The 14,451-nt window shown below is 34.9% G+C and overlaps 1 protein-coding gene across 2 annotated transcripts; it reads left to right on the top strand.

Annotated features, from left to right (window-relative positions):
* The first annotated feature begins 212 nt into the window (after positions 1-212).
* Positions 213-8,673, top strand: LOC112519942 (leucine-rich repeat protein SHOC-2). Of its 2 annotated transcripts, none has more exons than XM_025128265.1 (10): positions 213-378; positions 461-532; positions 819-911; positions 2,449-2,530; positions 2,630-2,686; positions 6,079-6,143; positions 6,245-6,340; positions 6,483-6,569; positions 6,676-6,751; positions 7,858-8,673. In XM_025128265.1, the coding sequence occupies exons 1-10, from the start codon at positions 280-282 to the stop codon at positions 8,331-8,333; spliced, it is 1,203 nt and encodes a 400-aa protein (XP_024984033.1). In that variant the 5' UTR covers positions 213-279; the 3' UTR covers positions 8,334-8,673. The 2 variants fall into 2 exon arrangements, with proteins under 2 accessions (XP_024984033.1, XP_024984030.1); XM_025128262.1 differs by having other exon boundaries at positions 6,676-6,756; positions 7,860-8,673.
* Positions 8,674-14,451: the final 5,778 nt, after the last annotated feature.

Raw genomic sequence — 14,451 nt, 5'->3', positions numbered from 1 at the left:
TATTATGTTAGAATTTAATGATTATATTAATTATATTTTAGATTTTTATATTTAAAATGAGATGTTTATTTTGTATTTGATTGTGTTTATCTACATTTAGTTACATGAATTCAGATATGTAAAGGTTTAAAAGTTTTTAAGAGTTTTATAAAGTTTTAGCCAAATATTTTATAAGATAGTATAGATATAAATATAGATAATGATGTTTGTATGCCCAACAAAACATAAAAGCGATTCAGAGCTGGTCTACTAGGGTTTACCGCAAAACCCTCCGACGTAATGAAAGCTTTAAGCTCGACGCAGGTTTTGCAAGAGAATCACACCACTGATCCTGATGCCGTTATATCTCTTACTTTCACCCACAGAGCTCTATCCGATGTATAGACACTTGAATCAACACCACGATTTGCTTCATTTCCTTCCATTTGTTGTTTACTTTTTTCCTTCAATTTCTACTCAGGTTTCCTGCTTGGCTCAATTCAAGAAATTGGAGAGATTGGACCTCACCTTCAACAATTTGTCGTCTCTTGAGGTGATTTGTAGTCATTTGAACAAGTACTCATCTATGGAAAAAAGAAGGCTACGTGTTTGAAACCTAAAACTTGATTTTGGTTTCTATATTTCTGAGGGGAAGTTAAATAATTACGTTATTAATGTAAACGGAATCTTACCAATTGTTAAAATTTTGGTGCTTAATATTTTACAACGGTTTTCTTTCTTAATTACGAACTTGCAAGACACTAAGTTCGATCTCATTTGCTTCTTTTGTAAAGGTAATCAACATCCGTAACATGGATTTCCTGTGATTGATAAACCAGGGTCTGAAGCCATGCTTGAATTTGAAGTGGTTATCAGTTAAGCAGAACAAGCTTCGAAGCTTAAAAGGTGTTGAAGGACTTGCTTGTCTAACTGTGAGTAATAAGTTGCATTTGTTTCAATTTTCTGCCAATCAAAGTGTGATGCAGAAAGAAAAGAAAATGTACATTCAGAACTTGAAGATCGATTTGTTAAGGTTAAGATTTCACCAAAGTACGTGAGCATATAATAATAGTGAAAATGGACTATTTGCAGGCCCTGTCCATTTGTGTAATCTGCTGTCTCTCAATCTGCACCATGCCATCTATGAAGTTGATTTCTTGGAGTTCTCAAATGCACATGGGTCTCGTTCTCTAATTTTACTTATGTTAACACAAATGTGCATGGCTGCTAATAGTCCATTTCCCATATCAATATATCAAAAATACATATCATGAAATGATGGATCTAATTTAAAAAATAATTGAAATTAAGAGAACAATGCTTACCTTGCTGGAGCACCATAAGAATCTCAATGAGTTGGAGGGTTGATCAAGGTGAGTGTGAGAGTTTGTTGCATAACTGTTTTCTCTGAGTCCATGTCCTCCATCATGGCACGAAGCTGAGTGATGCAATAAGATTTGACCACCCCTATTTTTTCACCAGTTGTTTTATTTTACTTGGTCCTTTTCGATATCCTGACTATCATGGAAAGTAGTAGGGTTGTAGGGGATTCCTTGCTAGGATGAAACTGCACGACAGACTCAGCAGCAATAACATATCTATTAGTAACCAATTCAACTAATTTGACAGGCACCAAATCATGTAAACTCTTACACATTAAATATAGCGAAGAAAGATGCATTTCTTGGACAGTGAAACCTAGGCTCAAGCTTCCCCTCATTAAAATTTGCATATGCAGGACAGTTGAGTAACCTAAGAGAAGAATGATCAGCAAGCTTACCTAACCATATTTACTAGAGTGCCTTGCACCCTATCGACATGCTAGGTGAATAATGAACAAGTCGGCTGCCTCTGCTAGAACTCTTTGTCTAACTGAAAATTCGACAAAAAATACACATGCGCTACTCTAACACAGTTATTCTCATATGTTCTACAACTCCGATCTACTGTGCTGTATCCACTATAGTATGATGCCTCATATGATGCTGCTGTTCTTGCACCATATTAACTCATCCTATCCAACCCTTTATATATTCACAACCTATTTATCTTCTTTCATGCTTGCTTGAGTTACTTCTTAATCAAAGCCACTGTCTGTTTAAAAATCATTGTAAACTTTCTCTAAATGGGTCAATGAAACAATATTTTTGTTACAGTTAGGTGTCTCCATCTGAAACTATTAATTTATCAATAGATGGTTGAAATGCAAAAATTCTTCCCCTAAAATATGGATTACATTACCTCGAGTAATGCCTTTGTACCACAAGCACATTATTCTAATCTATCCAGTACCTTCACAAAATATGATCCCTACAATACTGTTTATACCACCCTAGCTGATTCCCCAGTTACCAGAAGGTCTATAATTCTAACCAGGTACATTCAGAATCATGTGGCCACTGCTATCAGCAAAAATTATCTTTCAATGTTTTGACTTTGCTATATATATATATATATATTATGAACAAGGTACTTAATGCTGGCAGCAACATGCTCCAATCAATGGAGGAGGTCAAGAGTCTTGTGAGGCTACGTGCACTAATCTTGAATGGTAACATGTCTTTGATTAGTCTATGCCTTAACTTCCTGATATGCTGTTTGGGTGCACTCTATCCTATATGAGACTAACACAATACTTTCTTTTTGGCAGACAATGAGATTGTTTCAATTTGCAGAACTGATCAGATGAAAGAATTAAATACCCTAGGTATGAGATTTGAACTGGATTACACAGTATATGCACATATAAAATCTTTTAAGGAATTAAACAGGGTTTCTCACCATGCTTATCATGCCCTAACACTCTTTTACAAAACGACACGTAGTTTTGTACCAGCAAATCCAAATCGATCAATGTTGCAAACTCATCTTTGTTGAAACCACAGAAGAATAAAGGGAATATTGGAAACGTGATCTCAAATCTTACAAAAGCAAAGTTGGGGACCTATTTGAGTGTACTGGGAAGAAAGGATAAGAAAGGGAAAGGGAGGAAGAATACCTACCCTCACTAAACATTAGCTATACTTGGTAACTTAATCGTAAGCACTGCAGTTAGATCCAACATATATTAGGATACTACTAGCTTTATAAGAAATGGTCTTCTTATTTGATGAGAACATATGTCCTATTGACTTTTGAGCAGTCTTGCAGATTCCTTCCTAGTAGCAGCTTTTAAGTATTTATTGAAGTTTACAGTTGTCTCTTAATTATTTGCAGAATTACTTCCATGATGTTATAGTGCCTTTGTCATGTTGCATTAGTACCACATACTTGGAGGTAGTTAATCCTTTAGTGTTACTATTTAATAAGCTTATAAGGTAGAAGTGAAGAGTAGTGACAGATTAGAGCCTATAGAATCAATGTTACATCTCACATTTGCGCTATCAGGTAACAGCTAGCTTATTAGCTAGTTTGCCAAACATAGCATAAGTATTTGGCCCTCAAGATCATTTATCTTTTGTTTGACTGATATAATACAGGGATATACCAACAAAGGTAACACAAAACATAATCCAAGACCTGATCCCATTTTCTGGCTTCTATCTCGACATATGCTGCTTCTATTCTTTTCTACTTTGTTTCTACTTGTGTGATGGTCACTGCTTTTTATTGCCTGTTTTTCATTTGTTCTTGGTGGGGTAATGATTTTATTGCTTAACCTTGTTGTGAATGTGGTTTATGACATTCGTTACTAGTTAATGATTTTAGGATATGATTATGTCAATGCAAAGCGGTTCTATTATGATTTACTACTCCTTCTAAAATAATCTTCCACTTCTGTGATCTATTTTTGGACAAAATGGCACGAAAATGCAACATACTTTCATTTCATTCCTATTTTGGGTAACTTGCTTTCAAAACCTCTATTTGGGTATTGAAATGTGATATTTCAAACATATAGGTACCCTGAGTTATCTATAGGTAACCGGTCAACCAAGATGATGTGTATTTAAAAAATGACGTGGAACAAAGGTATGATATGGAAAATAAAACATTAATATTTTTATAAAAACTGTTCATTCCCCTACCCATGGTTTTTAAAATCATTCGAGGCGTACTTCTCGAGGCAAGGCGGTGGGATTCCGAACATGGGGCGCCGCCTCAAATGAACTGAATGGAACATAAGCCTCAGGCAGGATGAGGCGGGCCTTGAGGCGCCCGAGGCGGTGAATTAGGCGGGGATGAGGCGTGTTTTCTAAACTAGGGTTTAGAAATTGACTTAGGGTTAAATTAACCTACTTTATCCCTCTGTTCGTGCCCCCTCCTCTAGTTGTGGTTTGCTGCTCTTTCTCTCTGTTTCTACCATGTTGTTGCAGATTGAAGAGGAATAGCCAGACTTTTCGTTTTCATATTGGAGGTTTTTTTAAGTGTGATTTTAATTCTCTTTTTTGACAAGTGTGACTTTAATTCTCTTTTTATTGACAAATGTGCGACTTTAATTCTCTCTATGGATAAAATGTGACTTTAATTCTCGCTATTGATAAATATTAACCTTAATTCTTTTTTGATATGTGTGATTATAATTACTTGTTAACAAAATATAAATAATAAAATCTCTATATATTAGTTACATATATTAAAAATTGAGACTATTAATGATTTTTAAAAAATATTATTGTTACATATATACAAATATTTTTATTTATTTTTAGTTTCCGCCTCAAGGCTTATGCCTCACCACCTTGGGGCTTTAGGCCTTGGGTTGTGGAGGGAAAACGCCTATAGGCCCGATTCTGCCTTTTAAAACCTTGTCCCCACACCCATCAGTTCTTTTCGTCCCTTCCTTATCCTAACAAGCATCTGCTGGCAGTTCGAAGATGCTTACCAAAAAATCACGCCATTGATTCATCCATCTCCACCAGATTCATTTGAAAATTCAAGAGACTCTTCTCGTTGCATCACTACCATACAGCTAGTGAGACACCCAGAAGCTTCTTCATCAAAAAACCAGTTTGGTTTTAGATTCTTTCGAAGACACCTTACAGCAATTTTTAGATCTATCTTGCTCAAATCGTTTTTCTTTTATGGTCTGTACTTGTTTTATGTTTGGACCAGGTTCTGTTTCTAGTTCTTGGGATTTGCGTTTGCCTTGCTTCGTCTGGCATTGTTTATGTGTTGATTTGTGGGTTTTGGGCTTTTTTAGATTGACGTTGTGATTTTTATGTGTATCTGTTCGTGTGTTCTAGTTGTATGGGTGTAAATGTATAAATCTGGTTTATATCTTTTGTTTCCTCTTTTAACTTTGAAGCTAAAGTTGAAGAATGTGGGGTGCTGGTGGTTTAGGTGTTGCTGTCATTAACTTGTTGTGCATCCCAATATTTCTTGATGTTCTCAATGAACATGACGCAGAAAGTAATGTCTCTTGGTGATGGGAGGATGATACGATGGATGAAATCTAAATTTGGAGCCGCAGCTAGTATAATGAAGATAGAAAAACATCATTAGAATCTTTACAAACTTTTTATTAAATCTATTTGTCAATAAAAAATTACTACAGAATTTTTAAATCTTGAAGGGTATAAGTTTTATAACCTTTAAAAAATAACTACTTGAAATCTATTTGCATGGTTGAAAAGATATTACAAATTTTACGATAAAAAAGTTTTGGAAATATTTTGCTTAATTAAAAAAATATTACAAATTTTAAATTAAAAAATAATGATGTGGTTTTTTTTTGCTTAGTTGGCATTTAAAAATCAGAAAATTAATGCCACATCAGCAAAAACCTGATCCTAGTCAGCAATTCTAGGCAATTAGGTAAGCTAGGTACCACAATGTTTAAAATGTCACATCTTAGGTATGACAATGAAGGTTTCGATAGTATGTTACCTAAAATAGGAATCATACTAAAGTTGGTTGCTATATTTCTGCATCTTACCCTGTATTGTTTTGGAAAATTGTGCATATTTGCCACAGTACTCTGGTTCATTTTAAGCTAGGGCCATGCTTTCATCATATGCCATGACTAGTATGATTTAAATTCATGTGTTAACAGTTTTATGGTCTTTATCTGAGGAACGAGGGGCAAGTCCTTTCATATGATATCTTGGATTTACCAGAATATGATCCCAGCCTGATTGCTGCTTGTGTGCCTTGCAGTACTTTCAAGGAATCCAATTCGTAAAATTGGTGAAAATCTAAGCAAGGCTAATTCGATCACAAAAGTAAGCAGCCTTAAACAATTTCAATCAAATGTTCCAGGAATCAGTTGTTGAGTGTTGATTTATTTTCTCGTTAATATTAATGCATTTGACTTTGACGCTAGCTGTCTCTTTCGAACTGCAAAATTGAATGCATTGGTTCTTCAATCAAGTCCTGCACAGAACTAAGAGAGCTCAGGCTTGCTCACAATGAGATAAGGGTATAATGTGATTCTGCTGTCATTTTGCACTTTCCTAATGTAGTATCTATATTACTTACTGTCACGTGTTTATTACTCATTGGTAATGGAACACTGTTTCCGTTTTTTTTATATTGATTTTCTTGTTTGATCAATACGTCAGACTCTCCCAAGTGAGTTAGCTCGAAGTACAAAAATCCAAAATTTGGATTTGGGAAACAATCTGATCATGAGGTGGTCAGATCTCAAGGTTAGCTAATTAATGGAAGCTTTTATTTTTTATTTTTTATTTTAATGTCAGCTATTGGCTCTATTTTTTTTACTTGTGAGCTTATGGGTTCATTCTGGAATTCCAGATACTTTCTTCATTGGCAAACCTGAAGAACCTGAACCTAGTTGGGAACCCGGTTGCTGAGAAGGATGTATTATCAAAGAAGGTGAGTTGTAGTTTCATTATGAGCATCGCATCCTTTTATAACCTGATGGAAGCACTTGTTTTGAGATTGAAAAGGACAATTCATGGTATACATGAAATTTTGTCATACTTTTATATAATAAACATAAGCAAAATAGATAAACCGATTACTATACTTTCATACATCTTTCAATTACATATCCGGATAAAAAGGTTTATCTATCACATACTTGTACTCTCATAATCCTATCCTTTATTTTATTAGCGTCCAATTTTAAGCAAATCACCTAACATCATGGTCAATTTGGGAGAGAAGAGGACGGGAAAAATAATTTGATGGAGAAAATGTTAATCATCGTAACTGTTACTAATGGCTTGGCTAACATGATTAAACTCGAAGATGCAACTGATATGATTATGAGAGTACAAATATACCATTGATATATCTTTTATGTAATTGAAGAAAATATTTTTATTTATTTTGCCTATAAATTCTATTGCTATTTGGATATATAGGAAGACTTCTTTTTTTCTTTTTAAGGGTGGGGTGGGGGTGATGCCTTAACCTAATACCAAAAATCATTGGGTTGGGGGAATTTTGTGCATAACCGATGACGTTCTCTTCTTTCCTCAGATTACATAAAATCTAGTTCTTATTTTTGCAGCAGTAGTAATATAGTTTCTTATTGTGCTGCCTCATTTGAATAGGAGAAGACAGTTGGAAGAAGTAAAAAATAAGATGCTGAAGGCATATAATAATCATTTCATGCATTCTGCAATTTCTTTGTAAGAGGGGACATCATTGCAATTGCCTAATAAAACCCAAACTAACACACAGAGGTAAAGTCTGGGGGTTAGGATCTATGCAAAAACAGGTGAGCATGCTATAGATGAGAGGTGTGCAAAGAAGCAATGGAAAAGGCCTTTGGGAGGTCAGGGGCTCAAAGGTGGGGAGGCTTATTTGTTGCATTTGCCATAATTAAATTATATGCTTCAAGAAAATGCATCAGGGATATATACGAGTGCTACATAAAAAGATGGGGTCTATTTTCTTCTGTATATGTGTTATTTTGCAGTTGCTGTTTTCCAAAAATACAAGAGTTGATAAACATGCTACTAATGCAGATAAAGAAGCTGGTGCCAAGCATACAGATATTCAATGCAAAGCCAATTGATAAAGTCACAAAGAATGTGATTGATGATAACCCTTCAACTAATGCTTCTGTGGATATTGCTATGAAAAAAGAAAAGACGAAGAAGCCTAAGCTGAATAACAAAAATGCTTCAGATGATGAGGAAAATACACATTCAACGGACCCTAATTCAGAGAAGAAATCAAAGCGCAAATCAAGGGACTTGAAGGACGGATTCGTCACAGAGAAGGAAACAATAAAAAGGTCAAAGAAAGCAATACATGATGAAGAAACTGTGCATCTTGAAAACAACGAAAATAGAAACGAAAAGAGGGAAGAAGGTGATACCATCGAAAAGAAGAAAAAGAGGGTTAAGAGCAAAGCCAGAGGTTCTTCTGCTGTGCAGTTGCTGAGCCCAGAGGCCGAATTTGGGTTAGGCGGGCCCTCGGCATGGGATCTGGAATAGCTGTTATCATTGGTTTTTGAATTTTGATTTGCAGCAACTTTGGGGAGAATCTTGACAAGATAAACAGCAGTTAGGATCCCTGATGAAACTTGTGTTTTGCAGGTTGGTTTAAATGTTTGATTGAAGCCGGGGTTTTCTCAGAAACAGTCTCTACCTTTTAGGATAGAAGAAACGTCTGCATATATAGATGCCCCTCACATCTGCATGGAATTTATGGGTTTGTTTAATTTTGTTTGTTTTTTTTTAAATCTTTGATTGAAGCATGTTCTTTGTTTTTCATGCCACAAGTTGCAACGTTACTTTGTTCTTTAACGAATCTTATGCTACCTTTTTGGCAATCAATATTGTTCCATCTTAGTTGTAGACTTGTTTTATTTTCAACCTATTTCTTTACTTTTTCCATGTGATGTTTAGGTTTGTTAGTTATTAATAAACCGTAGTATTGACAATTCGAATATCGTGTTTCTTTGCTAGCATCTCTAAAGTGGTCCCTATTTTTCAAGTTTTGAACGGTTAAAAAAAAAGACAGGTCAAGGACCGGATGTTCGGTTCGGCAAAGGACTGAATCGAGTTTGGTTAAAGCTTGGTCAACACCACAATGGCTATATTTGACGTTCTGGTTGTTTGTATTGCTTCCCTGAAGCAACAAAATATATGCAGATGTTTGGATTACTGTGTGGAAGTGAAATAAAGATTTTCTTTTTAAAGAAAATTCAGGTCTTGTAAGTATGGCTTTGTGGATTATAGAGGCCGGGCTCAAGATGACCAAACCATAAGAGCTTAGCGTACCTCAAATCTCTTTACAACTGTTATACAGTTAAGCCCTTTATTTTTATCGATGATTTAGATATATAACCTTAAATGAGATTTTGATTATGTTCTTGTTGATAACAACATACGGGCTGGTGCACCTTTACACTTTTTATAAATAATAATAATAAGTTATATGCTATATTAAAATAAATTCTAAAATGATATGAAAAAAGGTTTTATGATTATTCCTTTTAAACTTATTATTGTAATTTAAAACTTATTTACTAATGAGTATGTTACCATTTATTTATATATCAAAAAATAATTTATAATTTAACACATTAATAAAAACGTTTTACTTTACGAAAAATGAAAAAAAGATGACATGATTTTGAATGTAATCGGTATGTTTCAAAATTTTATCATGTTCTAATACTAAATTAACTTGGACACAAAATCCAAAGTTCAATAAAATGATGATAGATAATCTCTTCAGACCATCTACTAGCTAGATTCAACTTAACGCAAAATATTCGTACACAACTCAAACACTAGTTTAGAGGACTCAAATTCAATATCATCACAATCCAATGGCTGATACAAGATGCTACTGTCATCTTTCTCAAAATTTTGGCATGGACAGATTTATAATCGCAACTCTCTTTGAATGATTTCCATACTAGCTTCCGCCATTAAAAATATGATTCATACTCGAACCATTTTTATTTGCTCAAACAATTGAAAGGTACACCATAAAGTGCTCTTCGGATAGGTTACATCAAATAATAGAAGAACTAATGAACTGTTATAACCATTGCTACACAAGTAGACACAATGCCGGCCTTCTGTAAAAGAGGGTATACCGTCAACTTTTTATTGTACCGGTCTCACAACCATCATGGTGAAGTAAATTATGTGTCTAAGGAGCAGGTGGGTGGTATCTGGAGTCGAACCCCAGACCAGACCTCCATTTGTTATGCAAGGATGTGCCAATTTTTACTCGCTAGGCTTGAACACAATGTCAGCCTTGCTAACATCTTGCTGCCTTCAAAAACTTTTCAAATGGGCATGAAGATGGTAACCTGAAAGATTCTTGTTGTCCATACTCACTTGAAAAAGAAAGTGAGGTCGTTTACCAAACACTTATTACCGGTAAAATTTAACACTAATATTTACTTACCGGGTAAGATTGTTGGTCCTTACCGTATCCATCCAGTAATATAATATGACTTGGTAAGCACTTACCCACCCCTAAGATGATATCAACCGATTTAAGATGAAGCAATACATCACGAAACATTATCCTTGAAAACTGTACAAAACTTTTTACAAAGGGTGGGTTGGGTTTTATTTATATTTTACCATTTGGTGTTTATAGTGCCAAAATAGTGAATTATACAGTTGTACTAACCGGTAAGAAGCACCTAAGCTTAATAAAATTTTGGTATATTTAACAGGAAGTTGCAAGTATAAAACATAACAAGAAAGATGAGAAACTGCGATCCTTACACTAAATTGAAGTTATTAACTTGGGCTTCAGACAGTTTCTTCTGTTTACCCTTGACAAGAGCCTCCTCACACTGATTTTTCATTTGATCACAAGGCACTGGTGTATGTAGAGGTATTTGGCATGCTTTCAACATCATGGCCCGTTTCCACTACCTGTTAAGAGATGATTCGAACTATGATTTTAAAAATTTATATTTTTCCTTTCTGAAACATCAAGCGAGTAATTTTTATTGGGGAAGAAAATAAATTTATATTTCTTGAGGATATTACATGGAATGAAGGGTTGATGTGAGAATTGCAAATAATTTGAGTACCAAATAATTAATTTCATAATGTGTATTCATTGATAAATATACACTATATAAATTTCATCAAAATATATGTAACATCCTCCGTCCACATGGTCCGGAACACGGATGGTGTCACTAACGAGACTTAATACAAAGACATAAATATTTCAGAGCTACAAATAAACTCCAAACATAGATCACAACTTTCTAAACATGCTTTATAATCCAAAATATTACATTACAAAAAAACAAGTTTGAAAACTCCCAAAAATAGTACTCTCGATCTCAAGTCTCGCCCTATCGGTCACTTGGAACCTGCCGTGTCAGAAAACAAGGACGCAACTGAGCTCAGTGAACAAATTATAATATGAAATTCGAAATAACAATAGGTAACACTGATAATAAAGCAGAAGACATACAATTCAATTAAGCTAATTTCAGAAAAATCAAGACAGTTCACAATTCTTGCTTCAAAACATAATTTAAACAAAAGTCCGTCAATTCCTATAGTATTCATAGGGTGGCCAAACCACACGAACTATCGGGCTGGCATGCGGACACACACCCTAAGTCCCCCGTAAATTTAACCACGGTCACATAGTGAGTAATCTTAGGATCGATCCATCCGCCTTGGAGCCAATAAAACCGGCCTAGTCCACAAGGTGGTTTCACGTAAGCCACTATTGAGTCTAACTCTGTGGACCGAGTTCACCTGCAGGATGCCATGACTACAAAGCCGCCAAAGAAGGCATCCCAACTAATGTGCCCATCAATTTGGTGATATTGAAAACTAAACATGCGCTACTACCCGGATGACTTTCATAAAACGTCAAGTTTCAATATACTTCATAAAATTCAAAACTACTTCAAATATGAAAATCAATAGACAAAACTCAAGTGTTAAAAATAAAGGTTCAGCGATTTATATATATATAAGTATATATTTTGTTGACCACTTTTAAGTGATCAATCACCAGGCGGTGAACCACCGTTACGAAGGGTCAACTACAACAACTATTTGCCCAATAATTAAAAGAAGTGAAATCCGTTCCTTAACCGAAATTGAGAAGTAACGCAAGATCAACGAGATTCACGGTTAAGTTGACTTTGTTGCGTGCTTAACGAATGCATAAATCGATTATTACTTAAACGACGTAAAACCATATCATAACTAATAAGTTACTTACGTCCTACATGTTAATAACCAACTTAGAATTCAAGAGGGACAACCGGATATGCATTGAGAAATCGACTCAATACTTAGCTTTATGCAGTTGCGTTCCCGACTTTTAACAACTTCTATCCCTCATTTTCATGATCATTTTCCCTCCACTTAGAGGTCAATACAAAAAATAATATATAAATGGAAGTTGTAGTATGGTATCTTATGAATGTACTAGTTTTGTGATCATCTCATTTGGATCATTCATCTATTTTAGACGAATTTTACAAAATTGCAGTAAAATCCCATGTATAGTGTAAATAGCCTCAAAACGACACTCTTTTGAGACCCTTAGAGCCACAACTGAGTTTTCGACCCCCATGAAAATTGTAACATACATTAAAGTCTTTCTAGCTGCAAAATATGATTTTTTTTTCAACGTACGGTTTGTGATCTACGCACTGTCAAAGTTGGACCTGTACAGTCGGTAAAATTCGATTCACTTTTTTTTTTCCAACTGCTTTGCTACATTTAAGTGCTCTAAAACATACCTCAACATACTAAAAAGTAAAACAAAGTCCAATAATTGCTAACCTAAGCTTAGTCATGCAATTTTACTCTTTTCGACATTTAATCGAACACTTGGTCTGCGGTTAATTATATACACCAAATCTAACTATATTGATTCCATACTTTATCATTTTATTTTTTATTCAATTTTAACCAATCCTAGCATTTTAAACATGAAATACTGATAAATATGCTATTTTAGTCAATAATGACTTCAAAAACAGTTTTATTTCAGAAACTTTATGTCAAGAACTTTCGCAATTCCAAATCCATATCCCATGTTATCTCAAAACAGTTTTACCTTTCTCAATAGTTTTGAATGCAATAGTACCTTCCTCAATTTAAAATAGCTTTTGAAAGAAACAAATTGGGCAATAACAACCCTCATCGGACAATACTTGACCGGTGACTGCCCTTCATCGGACAACACATGGGGGATGAACTGCCCTCATCGGTCAACACTCATCAGACAACACTTCACCGGACAACACTCACCGTATAATACTTGGGCAATAAAACACCCTCAATGGTCAATACTATGATCATTGAACATCCTCACCGGTCAACACTATGACTGATAACATCCTCATCGGTCAACACCTAAATAATAAATATTCAATCCGAGCAAATCTTTGTCCGATAAACATTCTCAATGGACAAAGCATTGGGCGATGAATCACCCAATCCGATCAACAATTGAAATCATAACTTAGTCCGGTTAATACTTGGGTGATAAGATGCCCAATCCGGACAACACCTTGTCCAATAAAGGTCCTCACCGGACAACACTTGTGCGATAAGGGTCCCTCATCGGACAACACAGTGTCCTATAAGAGTCCTTATCGGACCATGCATTTGAACAAAAGATATATACGTACAACAAAAACTGATCTTAACTATCAACATGTAGAACAAAATATGATAAAAAACATCAAATTCAGATGCAAGTATTTTGAAAACTCACGTTATGAAGCAAAGAATTTGAAGATGAAATCACACAAAATCAGCAAATTCCCACAACTTCTTAACACAAGAAAATAATCTCTCATTTCCTTCTTTACAAAAAATGACAGGTGAAGTATGCCATTCAAAAATTTTCTCCTTATATATCTTGCCTTTAGAAGGCGGTGGGTTTTATCTATTTTAAAACCCCTTCCCCCTTCATACTCATATACACATACATGCATATATACATATACACATACAATCATATGCAAAATACATGCATGCTTCATGAATTTAAAATAATCACATAACCAACATCTTAAATATTTTTAAATAATTATCTCCAAATATATAACCGGAACCCGGTTATCACATTTTGTATCTTATCTTTTTAGCAAACAATCTGCAAAAATATGTATTGATCTTCTTTATCAATATAAGATTTTTAAAAGTGAAAGCTGCTGTGTTTGTATTCATCCCCTCCCCCTTTTACAAATTGTTACCTATAAACTCTTGTAGATCCGGCTGAGACCAACAAATAGTATCAGAGTAGTCTTTTATTATTGTTTTATTGGTGTTTTATTATCTCTTCTTTCTAGATAATCTATTTACCATTCAAATGGCTTTGTAAAATACGAGCACAAACTTTCACGATAATAGCTAGAGCCAAACCTCCCCGGTTCATCAGAGACAACTTCAGTCTCGGGAAGAACCGGATGTCTCTTTTCTTAGAGGGTGTGGATCCTGAGATTCCATACTACATCGAAAATGGACTCTATGTTCCATTTGCAATCTCTCCAGCAGTTTCTGCAACTGCTACGACTAGGGGTGAGCATAGGCGGGTACCCGCCCTTTTTGACAGGAACCGAAACCGGAACCGGAACCGGAA

This window comes from Cynara cardunculus (assembly GCF_001531365.2).
Source record: "Cynara cardunculus var. scolymus isolate 2C chromosome LG 1, CcrdV1, whole genome shotgun sequence".
Lineage (NCBI taxonomy): Eukaryota > Viridiplantae > Streptophyta > Magnoliopsida > Asterales > Asteraceae > Cynara > Cynara cardunculus.
Note: the sequence above shows the minus strand (reverse complement) of the source record. Positions and strands in the feature narration are given on the sequence as shown.

Coding starts and splice junctions, on each gene's coding strand:
- LOC112519942 (XM_025128262.1), top strand. CDS start 280: ATGAAAGCTTTAAGCTCGACGCAGGTTTTGCAAGAGAATCACACCACT. Junction 2,687..6,078: donor GAAAGAATTAAATACCCTAG/GTATGAGATTTG, acceptor TGTGCCTTGCAG/TACTTTCAAGGAATCCAATT. Junction 6,341..6,482: donor TTGCTCACAATGAGATAAGG/GTATAATGTGAT, acceptor TCAATACGTCAG/ACTCTCCCAAGTGAGTTAGC.